The sequence below is a fragment of the Protomyctophum bolini genome, assembly GCF_963924005.1.
Source record: "Protomyctophum bolini genome assembly, chromosome: 12".
NCBI lineage: Eukaryota > Metazoa > Chordata > Actinopteri > Myctophiformes > Myctophidae > Protomyctophum > Protomyctophum bolini.
In genome coordinates this window covers 29,601,140-29,617,305 of record NC_137873.1, presented here as the reverse complement: position 1 = coordinate 29,617,305, position 16,166 = coordinate 29,601,140, and the positions used below count along the sequence as shown (strand labels likewise).

The 16,166-nt window shown below is 42.0% G+C and overlaps 1 protein-coding gene across 5 annotated transcripts in view; it reads left to right on the top strand.

Moving 5' to 3' along the window:
- Nucleotides 1-16,166, top strand: part of LOC308326355 (A-type potassium channel modulatory protein DPP6-like) — an 88,019-nt gene that overhangs the window by 68,680 nt on the left and 3,173 nt on the right. For all 5 annotated transcript variants that reach the window (XM_080779173.1, XM_080779171.1, XM_080779172.1 and 2 more), the window contains exons 7-23: nt 25-106; nt 3,240-3,360; nt 7,834-7,988; nt 8,800-8,897; nt 9,029-9,155; nt 9,809-9,847; nt 10,377-10,484; nt 10,584-10,675; nt 12,268-12,315; nt 12,541-12,653; nt 13,504-13,551; nt 14,083-14,181; nt 14,299-14,368; nt 14,493-14,687; nt 14,994-15,048; nt 15,505-15,607; nt 15,898-15,956. In XM_080779173.1, coding sequence (XP_080635299.1) covers nt 25-106; nt 3,240-3,360; nt 7,834-7,988; nt 8,800-8,897; nt 9,029-9,155; nt 9,809-9,847; nt 10,377-10,484; nt 10,584-10,675; nt 12,268-12,315; nt 12,541-12,653; nt 13,504-13,551; nt 14,083-14,181; nt 14,299-14,368; nt 14,493-14,687; nt 14,994-15,048; nt 15,505-15,607; nt 15,898-15,956 — 1,612 coding nt within the window. The remainder of the gene's footprint in view (nt 1-24; nt 107-3,239; nt 3,361-7,833; nt 7,989-8,799; nt 8,898-9,028; nt 9,156-9,808; nt 9,848-10,376; nt 10,485-10,583; nt 10,676-12,267; nt 12,316-12,540; nt 12,654-13,503; nt 13,552-14,082; nt 14,182-14,298; nt 14,369-14,492; nt 14,688-14,993; nt 15,049-15,504; nt 15,608-15,897; nt 15,957-16,166) is intronic.

Here is a 16,166-nt window from a genome sequence, read left to right as displayed (position 1 = left end):
CATACTGACGTGTCATCTCAACAGCGACACATGGAGTCTGAACCCCCCTGAGGTGCGGAACGCTGTCCTTCAGTACGCTGGTTGGGGACCGCAAGACCAGCAATTGGTAAGGAGAGTGCTTCATCAACAATACACCCACTAAATGACCATAGTAGCGACGCTAGTGACTGGCAGGAGGGAGTTACAACTGTACTTTGACCGTTTTTTCCCCCTGTGTACACCAAATCTCTTCTTCAAAAATAGTCGATCTACAAGCTTACAACGCAGTGCAAACGTGACACACTGTGAGCTTGTAGAGCTGCTATTTATATTATATATATATATATATATATATATATATATATTATATATTTATAATATAGGCATCCTGGGTTGAAGTGGTTAACTGAGAAGGATAGCGTGTCCCTCTACATGCTATATATATTTATTTATACATTTATTTAGACGGATTTAGCGGAAATTACCCACTTTCAGTTGAAAATAAGTGGCTGGAAACTCGGAGGAGACACATGCTCCTTTACACCATCCCTAATGAATCGCCCAGTGATAAGGGATGGCAGAAACAAGTACAAGCCAAGAGGACATGGGAAATAACTGAATTACTAAGTAAGGAGAAGATGGGGGAAAATAAAAAAGTGTGAAATGTTATTTTGTTAAGGAAAATCAAACAATTTTTTCTGTCTTCTTTCATGCATGATTTAGCCTACTACATTTTTTACTTACTATAACTATAAAACATCATTTTTGCATGTGATGCTAAAACAAATTTTACTTATGGTGTTGCCTTTCTTTTTTTTGCCAAATTGCCCTGTTGTATCACACACACGCATGCAAACGCACACACGCACGAGCGCACACAATGGGGGTGCACCATATGATGAATCTTGATCAGATATAAACATTTCAAATGTGTTCTGGGGGACTTTGTCAGAGGAGAAATTGCTCTAATTTGCATACAGTAATCATGAGCCTGATTGTTCCTTTTGTTGTGCTACTCTGTGTTCCATTATAATGAGAAGTCGGGTAAACCTGGGAGGAACAAGATGAGCTTTCATCTTTTGCCTCCATCTAATCTGACATTATACTCCCATTTATGGCTGTAATGATTTCTCATTATGTTCATTTGAATTGGATTAACCCATTCAGGACGGTGTTTTAAGCATTATGTTATACTTTTGAAAGATTTTTCAAAAATAGCTCAAAAATATCTTTGAATATATATTCTTTCAGAGCGAACGTTTTTAACTCAAATCGTTGCTTCTGCATGGAAGGTCCCTGGAACAACATATTTTCAGATGGGGGTCGGCGGCCAAATACTGTACATATACGTTGTAATTCTGGGGCTCCTTGACATTAAATAATTTTGAGAACGTAGAAACATAGGGTTTTTCAGAAAACTGTTAGGATTTAGAAGACATTTGTAGAATCTGGTGTCAGTCCTAAATGGGTTAATAGTAAAGTGTTTCCTCTAAACGTAAAGATGATGGGTGGTTGGACGGATGGTTGGTACTGTATCTGTGTGTTGCAGCCAGGCATCAGGTGTGTGACGCACAGAACAGGGAGATGAATCGTGATCTATGTTCCTCAAGTCATTAAACTGCAGACGATTACTCTACCATGACAGGGCAATCAGCAGGGCCAGGTCAAAGCGGGTGCGTGTGTCTCCACGCACGCACGCACGCATGCACGCACGCACGCACAGAGAGTAGTGGTAGATAAATGAATGCAGATAAAGGTTGGGCCAGTAAATCATCACATGTGACCTGCTTGATCTTCCGGTTATGAGTACAGAGTAATGCCAACGACGCATGCACACGCACACGCATGCATGCACACATCACATGCACAACAGGTGTCTCTAATGTTGCCAGTTAAGAGCCATAATGGCGTAACTGCTACCAGCAAAAACAAGTCACTGACCTACTGTACATACCTCAATTAGTCACCCTATTGTAGTCAAAGCCAAGATATATATAGCAAGTTGGATTTATTGGATAAGGTTTGTAAACACAACACCACTCAAGTTCGGCTCCTCCTCCCCAGCCCAATGATTCCACACCTATACTGCCCCACAGGCAATAAAACATCTAAATATCACCTGCCTCCTCTGCTTTATGTACTGTATCCCTGGCAATACTCTGCTCCTTCTGAGCTGTTAGTGACCACAGAGTGGCCCTACACAGGCCTAGCCTGCCTTGTCTCTGTTAGTGACCACAGAGTGGCCCTACACTACACAGGCCTAGCCTGCCTTGTCTCTTTCAGACTATTGCCCCGTCTACAGTATCAACTGAACATACAATATGCATACAGCTAACCCCTTGCTTACACAGACACTGGGTAATATTAATGGGATTGCAGAGTGGATTGACAGTGGGTCAGACATTCACCTGCAGCCAGTACTGTTGTCTACTCCATCCCCTCTGGCAGTGGCATCCTGGCTGGCCACAGGGGGCTTAATACAGCTTAGTCAGACCCACCACAGGCAGACCGCCCGGCGCCTGATGTCTCAATCAGCACGAGGACAACACAATGTGTGTGTGTGTGTGTGTGTGTGTGTGTGTGTGTGTGTGTGTGTGTGTGTGTGTGTGTGCGTGCATGCGTGTGCGCATGCGGTTCGCTTGTGTGTGCGTTTGTTTCCATTTGTCTGGGTATACACGGGTGTACATCTGTGTGTGTCTGTGTGTTTGTATATGATGTATAACATAGATAGTTAATACATAACCTTTGTGCATGCATGTATGTGTGTGCATGTAAATTGTACATGTGATTGACATTTGAAGAGAGAGCAGGGCATATGTTACATCAGCCTCAGGGCTTTGATCAGCAACATAACGGGTTGCTATCGAGATGCATACAGCATGACTCCTAATGAAAGTCCTTTTAGAGTGCGTTTAACATGGCCTGGTACAGACAGTGTGATAATAGGCCAGAAGTGTGTGTTGATGTTGTCGTGTAGATGGAAAGTTACAATCAGGTTACAAGCATTAGTTGATATGTACTGTATGAAGCGTTGCAGTTGCAGCTGTTTTGCACAACTGGAAATAGCGTTAGCTTGGCATCATGGCCAGACTAATACCACTGCGTGCCGAGGGCAATGTTATTATTTATCTTTTCGTAATGGCAGATGTCTGTTTTTTAGGCTATAGTAGAAAGTCTAAATCCACTCACAGCCACGATAACAACAACTTTGGAACACCTACAGCGACAAACTATTGATGTGAAACATTCTGTCTATCCAGATCTTCATATTTGAGAACAACATCTACTACAGGGCGACAGTAGACAGCCGTACAATTCGCCTGGTGTCGACGGGTCAAGACAGAGTCGTCTTTAACGGCCTCGCAGACTGGCTCTATGAGGGTAAGTCTTTAACGGCCTCGCAGACTGGCTCTATGAGGTCTAACGTCTAACGTCTAACGTCAAATCCAGCACTGCTACACTGAGGAAAGAAATACTTGATTAAAACTGTAGTGCAATATTATTACAACACCACATACACGTGGGAGATTCTTTCTTCTTAACTAAAGCAGTGATCTTGCTAGTCGCTACAGTAGGTTCCAACTGCAGCACCATATTAGTTGCAACACCTTGTGCGCTGGTACTGTAGATCGGCTATTTTCACAGAATGTTCGGCTATTATTACTGCCGAATGTTGGCCAGAAAAGGGATGCTAACGAGTTCACGTGGTTAAAAGGAGCACATTTGTTTATAGATGGTACTGTAGCAACAAATGAGACAAATTTGAAGTTACAAGTCTGACAAACTTTTAATTGATTTCATTTGGTAGCGCTGACTAAAAGCCTGTCCCTGGGAGGCACCAAGCGTGACTAGAGTTGGTGTTTATGACTCCGTTTGGAAGCACACACAGCTGGCTACGTTTCAGCTCCCCTACCTCCTCAGGGTTATACCCACACAGCTTGTTCTTTATGTTTTGGCTTATGTTCATTAATTAATGTCTGCATGCACCACTGCAATCTCACTCAGCAGCTGTTCACGAGCATGTGTCATTCGATACACAACATTTTCTGTGACTGAAGTTCTAATGACATATCTCTCAAATACTTTTTGAGTGTATTGGTTTGCACTCTGAGACTAGAGGTATTACTGCCTCAATGTTGGTGACAGATTGCTTGTTGTTGCAGTGTTGATTATGTCAACTGTTGCGGAATCCTTCAAAGTATAGTTTGGGCCTGTCATATTTTTGAAAAGTAAATGGTGTGTGATACAATTCACTTGTAATTTATTTTGCCTTGCTATCTGACGTATTATATGACTTCAGAGTGAAACAACTGAACGCTTTTAGGAAACAGATGTATATGTTGTTTCTAGTATGCTATAGTACCATGTTCTGTGTTGTGGAGGTTAGATTGACAAATATGGTTCAATGTCTTGCGCAGGTGTGTGCTAGTGCAATCTACCAGGATTTCACATTTTTACATTTTTAAACGTGGTCCAAGGGTTACCACATCTTTATTGGCTTTGGTAGTCACCAGGAATATCCCTCGGCTGTCATGATGAAGCTTACATAAGCTAGAAGGCTCAAAGATTTGATTAGGATAATATTTCCTATAGAAGCTACTACTGCACCCATGAAAGAAAAGTAGTCATTTTCATGGTGTGTTATGACCTGTGTTATGAAGAACTAGTTCTCAGGCCAGGGGCAGAGCCTGCCTTTCCATCATATGGGAGAAAGTGCCTATCCTATATTAACACACTTTGAACTGCCTCCCGCGATTCAGTCTAATGTCCCTCCCCGCCAGCTGTAGGATAGGGGTCTTTTCTTCCCAAAAAACAGGAAGCAAAATTGCCTTTAGCTAATGTGACCATTGTAACGTTAAAAGTCATCAGAAGCGTTAATAATATTGTAACCGTGAGGTTGCGATAACATGGACGTTCTGTTCAATCCCCTCAATCTGAGCCTCAATTACGAGAATAACGCGTGCTCCATTCTGCACCAAACTTGACACAAACACTGTTCAGGATTCTTCCATGACAATAGTCACACCAGGGGCCACGTCAGGTTCCCTAGGGGCCACAGGCACACTGTTGCTCCAATCATCACCAAACATGGCTCAAATGCTGTTCTGGATATCTGCCATGACAGTAGTCACAACAGGGGCCACGACAGGGTCATATGTGGCAGTGTCTAACATTTCAAATGGCTATAACTCAGTGACCATGATCTGATCAGCGCAATATAGGACTGGATTTGAAGGCTGCATAGTGGCCTGAATATCTAAGTTTAACCAATATTGATATTACAGTCAAAAATCTTGTCTAAATCAAGTAACTGGGAATTTATGCTGAAAGCAACAGTATAGAGATTAGCTGATATTTTCCCTACAAAAAATATTTATGGTTAATTTCGCGATGTCTTGTTGGATGTTAATTAAAGTATCCTGTAAAGTTTAGCTTCACAGTGGAAATGAGAAGCCACTGGATTGGTCTTATATGAAGAAATATTAAATGTTCTTCCACCAGGACTTGCAATTAAGTGTACCCTCTCTTGTTGTTCGTTTGATGAGCTTTGAGCATGAACGGACATGGTGGCGTTTCATTTGCAAACACAACATGTGGGCAATCTATACAGGTACAACATCATTATGTTTGTACAGAATCCTGCTGGGCAGCTGCTGTTTACTTCCCTCTGCCTCACCTGCGTGTGCGTGTGGCCGGCCAAATTTCTCCAGCCGTAGAGTAGAATATAGTAGAATAGTAGAATTTGATAGACGTTGTAAACTTGTGAATTCACAATGCAAGATAAATGGTGGTTTTATGGTTACAAAAAGATGTTTAGAGCTAGACTTACAATTAAGAAAATATTTAGGTTGGGGTTATGGATAGGATTAAACATTCAGACGTTAGGTTTGGGAATGGGGTAGTTTTGAATACAAGCTAATTAGACAGAGCAACTTTATATACTTCGACTGAAGTACTGGGATTGACAGTACTGTACTTATAGTTAGCCCAAGTAGTTAGCCCACCAGTCAATTTTAGACCAGGCCTGTGCTCTTGTCACCACCATGCCCTTCAGTACATGCCGACCACACTTAATTAAGCAGGCTCATTTTCTCTGGGCATATACTGTGAACCTTGTGAACACTGCTGCTACACAGACAGCTGATACCATGAACTCATCAAAGGCTTCACTCGTTTTATTGAAATTAACAGGCTGGCCTGATTCGCAACAAGTCAAGATGTGAGGAGTTTCTAAAGCAGTAGTTCCCAAACTTTTTCATGTCAAGGACCCCAAATTTAATTAGCCTGCAGACCCCCATTAGAAAATATACACTAAGGACCCACATGAGAGAAGATTTTTACGGCTCTAGCAGTGATCATTCTCAACCAGTTTAAGTACCCCAAGTTTGACCTGAATTAGGCTACGGTACCCCATTTAATGGCACTCCGTCTTTGGTGAAAAATGAAATAGTTTATTTGATGAGCAAGGCAAATTTGCCTTGCTCATCAAATAAACCATTTAATTTTCTCTTTCTCTCAGAGTTAGAATAGATGATCTAGTCGTGTGGGTTTCTGCAGATCTCTTCTGCCCCCTGCTGGATAACAGTTGCTCTGCAGGTAAATTGCATTGCCAAAGACCAACACCCTCAAAACACAGAAAGGGGAGCTTGGAGGACAGTAGAAGGCATGATACCACAACCAGTAGAACGCATGATACCACAACCAGTAGAACGCATGATACCACAACCAGTAGAAGGCATGATACCACAACCAGTAGAACGCATGATACCACAACCAGTAGAACGCATGATACCACAACCAGTAGAAGGCATGATACCACAACCAGCAGGTATTCATTCTACACCACTGTGGCTCTCTCAGCTTATCTCACCCCGTTGGACGAGTTGACCAACACCAACACATACAAAGACCAACGCCGACAGTGTAGCGATTATCATACAACATCACGATAGAAGACGGTAAAGCGTTTCTGAAACCATAATGAAGCAGATGTGTCACGATGTGGAGTAATGCTTCCCCAATGCAAAGGACAATAGTAATCATTATTAGCTGTTGTGAGCACATATCTAGTCACACCGTTAATTCTTTGTCATGCTCCTCTTCTCTGTGTTGCGTGATAAATGACAAAACATGATGTTGATCCAGAGAGAACAATGAGTATGTTCTATACCCGCCTAAACACATTTCACACTGTCAACGTTAAATAAGACTAACGTCTCTCTATTTCTACAGTGACAGTGCAATAAATCAGAAGCTAGATAGCTTCCTGCTGAACTTGTGTCTGTTTAAATTAAGTCACATGATGGTGTCTTCATTTGTACAGGATGTGAGGTTTAGACAATTACAATTATGTATACTGTACACACAGATGCACACACGCTCAACACACACACACACACACACACACACACACACACACACACACACACCTGCAGCCGAAGTTTGGACAATTAAATAATGGATCTGCAGACTACAAAACATACATTTAGGATGTTACTCTATCAATAGTACTTGCAGTATTTCTTGCAGGCCTATTGGGGAACCACACTAAGATTAGAGTATTTGAATTGGTCAAACCAGCAATACATGTTCAGAACAGAAGCATCTTCCATAAAACCCAAATATTTCATTGGTTTAACCATTTCATTTTATGCAATTAAATGGTTAAAGCTTCACTATGTGATTTGATTTCTTTCACCGTTTGGCCGAACGTAGAACAGTAAAATATAAAAATATCATAATTCATAATATCATAGATTGGGACTCGGCCTAACAAAACCTTTCAGTAAGGAGATTTGTTTTGCTTTAATCCCTATAAATGACATTGCTACACCTTTTTCATTTTTTTTACAGAGGAGATTCTTCAGACCCACATAGCCCACTGGTGGTCCCCGGACGGCCAATGGCTTGCTTACGCAACCATCAATGACACTCTGGTGCCCAAGATGGAGCTCCCAATCTTCACAGGCTCCCCGTATCCCTCAGGCCAGGAGTATCACTACCCCAAGGCAGGTCCACATCTCACAATCACAGCATTGCAATCACAGTTTATTGTCAATAAATTTGACATCCTCTATAGTTGCGTTGAAGACTTTAGTGTTAGTTGCATGGCAGTGTTGCGCGCAGAAATAGCCAACCTACAAACTTCTAGGTCTGCTATTTCAGCCAACCTCCGACCTTGTAGGTCTGCTATTTTAGGCGCACAGTGCCGTCGTGTGGCGGAGCATACCTTAGGCTTGGCACTTCTGATCCATCTTGAACCCTTCTGATCCATCTTGAACCCTTCTGATCCATCTTGAACCCGGCATCAGATGTAACCTGTGATCAGTGTGACCTGTGAACAGAACATTTTGATGTAGTTTTAGTCATAGTCTTTTGAATAAAATTCCATTCAGTTTTAGTCATATTTTAGTCATCTGAAATGTTTTACTTTTAGTCTAGTAATTTTTAGACTGATTTTAAATATCATAACACTAAAACTACAGTTGTTTTTATCGACAGAAATGTATTTTGGCTGGCCTTGATGTTGTCGCAATGGCATGCTGAAAATAGCCGATCTAAAGCTTGTAGCTTGTAGATCTGATATTTTCAGAGCGCGAGCGCAACTAAACCAAATCCATACTGGATTTCTTCTCCACTAGTCCCTCCCTAAATCTTAGTCTAGTTTGTTAGTCTAATAATTTGTTTTATTTGTCATGGTTTTAGTTTTTAGTAGCTTAGTTTTTATTGAGTTTTTGTCAGTGAAAAAAGGAAGTCGCCACAGTTTTATTCGCCGAAATGAACACGGCCTCTGATCCGTTGTTCTCTCGCCCCGTGCAGGCCGGGGAGGAGAACCCTGTGGCACATCTGTCAGTGGTGAGTCTGAACGGTCCCCTGCACACCGTCGTGATGAAGAAACCCGATGACCCCAGAATAGGGTGAGTGGCAGCGCCATGATGGTATCACACTGTGTATGAATTAATGAGCAGCGGAGCCCCGCGGCACTTTCTCTAGACAGCCTACAGAAACTTGTCACTGCGGCGGTGTGATATGGTCTTCTCCTTTCCAGGAGGGAATATTATATCACCATGGTAAAATGGTCCTCCAGCACCAAGCTGGCCGTCAACTGGCTGAACAGAGCCCAGAACAACTCCATCCTGACGCTGTGCGAGGCCACGACTGGGGTCTGCACTAAGGTGAGAGACGTACAGTACATGTGGTGGAGAATAACTACATGCATTTACTCAAGGAATGTGTACTTACATCAAGTACATTTCCACTTTGTGATAGGTCTACTTCTACTGCACTACATCTCAGTTACTTTAGATTATTAATACAAAACATGCATTAATTTCTAAATTAGATGAAGCCACCCAGCAGCAGATAAACTCATTACAATCAGTCCCACATTGCTGCAACATTATAGTGATGAAAACAATTATGATGAATTAATTATGCATTATGAGAGCGATGTACTGTAAGTAATACATTTTGATGCCAAGGACTTTCACCTAGCCATCTCCACTTTTACTTATTTTACGTATTGTGGTATCGCTCCTTTTACTTAACCAAATGAACCCCTATCATCCTTTTTCTGGGCATATCATGGTGGGTGAACATTCTGCAAAAATACAATTCTGTCAATCAACGAAAGGAGGGGCTGTGTTGACACAGTCTCTTAGAAAAGGAGTTCATGTTTAAGTGATGCTGTACTTTGGTAGAATATTTGGACATACTGTACATGTACAGTGCAGTATATCATGCTGAGCTAGCTATACAAGCCAAGATTATACCAAAGTTTAGAGATTTTGATTCAGGTTTTAATGCAAGGAATTCCTTGTATTTTCAGAAACATGAAGACGAGAGCGAGAGCTGGCTGCATAGACAGGTAACAGATGAAAACACAGTCAGTGAGCTTGTTCTGGACTGAACCAGACCATGTGTGTGTTAGTGAGCTTGTTCTGGACTGAACCAGACCATGTGTGTGTTAGTGAGCTTGGTCTGGACTGAACCAGACCATGTGTGTGTTGCTAAGTGTGTATGTGTAGGACCATGAAAGCTTGTAGATGGGTCATCTTCGGCATGCGACACCATTGTACGACAAAAGCATCAAATTGGCTTTGTACATTTAAATGGAACACACGTGTTTAGACAGAAAAGAACAACAAAAGCACGCACATCCACTCACTAAAATACTTTTCTCGGCGCATGGCCGAGAAAAGTATAAGGTCTGCAAACTGGATCATGCTCTGCAGTTTAAATTATAGCTTCCTTTTACACCATTGGACGAGATATTTCGAGCCTCTCAGCTGATGAAGAGGACCTTGCTTTCCTTTATACTATAAAGGAAGGCTATAAAGTTTATAGCCTTCAGACAGACACTCTTAACACTTACTTCTTGCTTCTTTCCGCTCCAGAATGAAGCTCCGCTGTTCTCCCAAGATGGATTTAAGTTCTTCCTCACCAGAGCCATCCCCCAGGGTGGCAGAGGGAAGTTCTTCCACATTTCAATGTCTACTTCAAAGGTACAGTATAGGCAGCGGTTCCACAGTGCAGCAAAATGACATGAATCTGATCTGAGGTCCAAAGCATTGACTGAACGTAATGTTGTTCTGTGCCTGCAGCCCAACTCCAGCATAGACATCCTTCAGTCTCTGACGTCTGGAGACTGGGACGTCACCAGCATCTTGGCCTACGATCAACACAGGAACCTCATGTGAGACTCCACCACACCACACTGTGTATATAGACAATTCTTTTTATCACATTTATGTTTAAGATACACTGTGGGATGCATGGTCACTAACCCGTCTTTCAGTTTCAGCGATTACATCTGTGATCATTTAACATTGTAAATAATTTAAACATTAAAAGACGTTTCTGGAATCATTTCACAAATGTATTGAAGAAGTTATAATTCAGACTAACCTGTTTGTTTTGACTCTTGGGCTCTTGGGCGGTCAGTCCAATCAGAGTTTATAGACTTTCAAAACAGAGGAATTTTGCCATATATTCTTTTAAAGAAAACTTTAAATTAGGATGAGACAAGGTAACACTAGGCTACAGGTAGTGTTGTGTGTGCTACTGTCAGACATTTTGGCTTCTTCTTCTTCTCTGAGTTTAATGGCGGCTCACAACCAACTGTAGGTGCATATCGCCACCTACTGTACCAGTGTGCAAATCTGGGCATAGACAAAAATCCCTTTCTGGCCAAAAGGTTTCTGAACAGTTTCTGAACTGCCCACAGCCCTCCTATAAGGTCACATTCTCACCAGAGAACTTTGCTGCGATTAAAACGCATCCTGCTGCGCATTGTCAGAAAGTGCGCTTCGTTTGGCAGGTGTGAAGGCTCATTCGAATCCTAATGCGCAGCAAAGAACCGCATTTTACAAAAACGGGGGTTTCGCTTCGCTTCCAATCGCACTTGATTACGATTCGGTGCAGGTGTGAATGCAATCCGCAGTAAATAAAGTAAATTAAGCAAACAATGTGGCGGGTGAGGAGCTGAACACAGTTGGAGACACACTTTTTGTCTAAAAAGAAGGCATATTTTACGCAGCGCAAAGATGTCCTGTTACCGTGGATAGACGTGGTCGAATGAGGAGACTGAAGCCCTGATCAAAATGAGGACGAGTAGCCTACATTAATCAATTGCTTAAGAAAACACAAACACTGCAGTGCAGTGTAATAGTATTATAGCCTACAGCATATTCTGTCTGTCTGTGCGTGCCGTAAACATGGAGTGCTGTCACTGTGTGGGGACTAGTGGGGGGTAGGAACTTTCATCTCGATAAACTTGTAAACATTTTGCGCTGCTGTCTGTGTTATATCAGTGCGTTTCAGCGCTGTGCCTCCATGCCTTTTAATACTCTATGCTCCATGCCCAAAAGAACAGTGCGTGGCTGCGTGCTTATAGTGAGAGAGCGAGAGAGGGGGGGGGGGGGGGGGGGGCAGTCCCAGACGGCACGACACATAATGCACGTTATGAGTATAATTTTATCACCATAGATTTATCATTTCACTGTGTAGGCTAGTTATTATTAGGTGAGAATGCGACCTAAGACTCAGAGTAGAAACAAATGGTGGTATTTTATCGTGAACATTAGTGAGGACCAATCATATGAAGATAGGTTGAAAAGTGGTCCTTTAAGAAAAACAAAAAGAGCCCTGGAACATACATTTTTGTAAGTTTTTTTTTCTCATTTTCTTAAGTTTTTTTGTGGCTTTCGCCTTTATTTTATATTTTTTATCATCATCATCAATCATTTTGGCATAATGAATGGTTGACTGATGCTATTGTTTCCCCAGATACTTTCTGAGCACAGAGGATGACCCCAAACGACGACACCTGTACAGGTAGGACCCCATTCTTTCCTCCTCTGTAAAGTAAGGAGCTAGTACAGCGATTCTCAACAACACAAAACGCTTTTTGGAGATTTTAATGTGGTCCAGAAAAGTCTGGGAACCACTCAGTTAGTGTGTGCTCAGGCTCTGCACCCTCCTTTTTCCCTTCTACTACACACTTTTTGTCTAAAATGAGATGATGATTGTTAAATGTAGATGCATTGTCACCTCTTACAGTGCTGACACAATTCCGCCATTCAACCGCCGCTGCTTGTCTTGTGAATTCAAGTGTGGCTATGTGGACGGCTCCTTCAGCCACGAAATGATGTACTTTTTATTAAACTGTAAAGGTGAGTGTCCTCAGCCTTAGACGTCCTCTTAGGATAATGTGCTTATTTAATTTAATATAATCACAGTTATATCACACTATTATATACTGTACTACTGCATGTACAGCAGTGAATGTCATCGGTCTTAGGTATACAACGTGATATTCTGTCTCAGGAGAGGCAGCTATGTTTTGTAAGCAGATTCAACTCAATTAGAGCTGTCATGTCAGTGTGAGTGCTTACATTGAGTTTGACAGCGTCGGTTAATCTCAAACCATCTCTAATCGGCCATACAGTTATACAGCTATAGATATAGCTCTTGTCAAAACCGCATGCCAAATTGCCAACTGCCTAACAGTGACTAGTGGGCACCTGGCACAGGGCCCATGGATGTTCTTTAGAAGTGCCCTCTACTTTCCTCACTGGTAGGGGTGAGGCTCTGAAACGAGACTTGTCTTGTTCTCATTCCCTACAAGACACTTCATCATTGTTATCTCCCCTATTGCCTGGAACTCTGGGGCACCGTGTCAGGGCTGGTATGGGAGCTGATTTGTCTAGAGGGCTCACTCCAGTGAGGTAAAAGGGCTGCTGGCTTTCTTCATTAATTAGACACTTCAGAAAGTTCAGAGAGCAGGTCCATGAGGAATAATAAGCTGGCATGCATCTGCTTCCCATGGGGAAGGAATTGGAGGGCTGTTTTGAAAATAATTAAGATGAGAGAGAGGTTTGTGTCTAAGGTTTATTTATTTGCGAGGGGTGGCGATGTCACCAGTGTTATTGGGGGCATTTGAGGTTTTCATTAGTGAGTATTAGAAAATCTAACAATCTAACTTCAACTTAGTCCATCTCTTTTTCCTCCTGTGTTGTTTAGGTCCAGATATACCTAGTGTGGCTGTCTATAGCACCAAGGACAAACAGAGTGAGTTCCAGAGGATTAATCAATGTTACTACAGTAGCTGCACTCCGGGTTGTCCTTCAACCTTCAAACATGACTTGTCTTCTATCAATTACCGTACTCACACTGATGCATTGAATTTATGGTGATTTTTGTTTGTGTCACATTCCACAGTCCAAAATCGAAGAGAATACTTGATGAATTATGAGTCAAACTTGGAGTAATTTTTAATTTAATCTTAATTTACTGTGACGAAATGGGTCCGCTGATGAGGGTCGCTCGGCTGGCGCAGGCGTCTATATTTTTATAGAACACTTGCCATATCACAATAGCATAATATCCAAAATCACATATCCAGTCTAATATCTTGATATGGACGAAGCTAAGTGGTTTCAGTATCCATCCATAGGACCAACCAGTTGGGGTCAAGACTGACAACACTACGCAAGTTTTAGTGGGCAGTTCGGGAATTAGCAACTAAATTGGGCGAAAATAAATGGGGGAGAATTGCCCCATGCAGCCCCACTGACGATTCTGTTCTTTGTTCGCCTGCAGAGGTAATCGACATCGAGACAAATGAACGCGTGAACAACACGTTCTCCAACATGCAGATGCCAAAAATAGAATATGAGACGATCACCATAGATGACTACAGTATGTACCACTACCCATGCATGCACCCATAGAAAATACATTTTATCCAATGTATACACCCTGATGACATCGTAGCCCAGTCAATCTGTTCATTAACCCTAATGTCTTCTGTCACAGTGCTCACCATGCAGATTCTGAAGCCAGCAGCATTCATAGAGTCATCCATTTATCCCTTACTACTACTAGTGTAAGTACATAAAATGGACCCATAGGGGTCAATGTTGTGACGTTACGACATCGTAACATTGCAGATTTGCAAAGTGTGTGTTGAGAGTCTCAAGGTGATTTTGACCCTACGTTGCCTTTGTCAGGGACGGCACGCCCGGTGGACAGATGGTGACGGAGCAGTTTCAGGTGGACTGGGCCACCGTGCTGGTCAGCAGTTTCAGTACCATTGTTGTCCGCTTCGACGGCCACGGCAGCGGCTTCCAGGGCACCAACCTGCTGCACCGGGTCAGGAGGAAGCTAGGGAAACTAGAGGAGAGGGACCAGCTGGAGGCACTCAGGTCAGACATTGACGAGCACACATTATGGCCATTCAGCCTTGGCGCCGTGTGCACTTAACAGGGGCATCACATTGTGTATGCCCTTTCTTTGGTGAACTTAAAAGTTCAACAAAAGAATGGATCCAAAGCACTCTTCTGGCAAAAAAGTTAAAAAATACTTTATCAAGATGGCTAGGTGAAAATGTAAAACAAAACTGTAAATGTGCATTTAAAACAGAGCTGCGTCTCATCCATAGTTAATCAAAAAAAATTGTCCAGGTTTCATTATTATTTTTAGCCTCTCTTTTAATCTCTCTTTCATTTCAGACTCATATCCAAAGAACCTTACATCGATAAGAATCGGATGGGAGTGTATGGAAAGGTAAGGAGAGCTGGTTGCTTTCCGGGTTATTTGCTGTCTTTGAAGGAGATAAATGAAATATTGCACACTCTAGTAGTCCCAAAGTAGCCATTGTGCACTCATGTAAGTAAGTACTAGTACTTGGGAGGCAGCGTATTCTGTTCCTGTACAAGTACACCCCCAAGCCATGATGCCCAAGTGCACCCTCTAGACATGACTCTAATACTGTATGTCACAGGGAGTCCAACCCTCTAGACATGACTCTAATACTGTATGTCACAGGGACTCCAACCCTCTAGACATGACTCTAATACTGTATGTCACAGGGACTTCAACCCTTGATACTGAGTGTCAAGCAAGGAGGCATTGGGTCCCATTTTTATACTGCACTCAAGTGCTACTGACAATTCATTAAGACCTTGAAAAACATAGTAACTTTCCTTACAGTTCTGAGTTCTGATGTCTTTCTTTCTTTAGGTGTATGGTGGATATTTGGCCACCATGCTGCTAAATTCTGAGGAGTTTACCCAACTTAAATGTGGAGCAGCAGTTTCCCCCATCACAGATTTCGAGCTCTATGGTAATGTTGTGAACTTGATGCCTTTAAGTTTCCCTGGTCGTTTGGTGGTTCAATTCAATTAAATCTTTATTGCAGACCCCATGGTCCATATCACATACCAAATGACATACAGTCAAATACAGTCAAAGCTATGCTTAATTCATAAATGTATACACTGAAAATAGCCAATCGACAAGCTCACAGCACATAATCATTGTGATATGTTATGAAATTGTAGATCGACTATTTTCGGCGATTGAAACGTATAATCAGGATTTTGTCTTTGTTGTCCTTTTTTCTCCAAATCTCAGCCTCTGCGTTCTCAGAACGTTACCTCGGCTCCCCAAAGACAGACAACAGAGTATATCAGGTACACTTAGTTTCTGCACTTTGGTTTTCTTATCAATGGTCTATGGTAGACCTTTGATAAGAAAGAATAGTAATTAATAAAGAAAAATATATATAAAGAAAAATGAACAGTTAACCAGTTAAACAGTTAACCTCTTCCCTGTTATAGCACCTGAACTTATAGGTTAATGATCCAATCTATCTGTATGGTAGAGTATGTTCTCAATGTTAA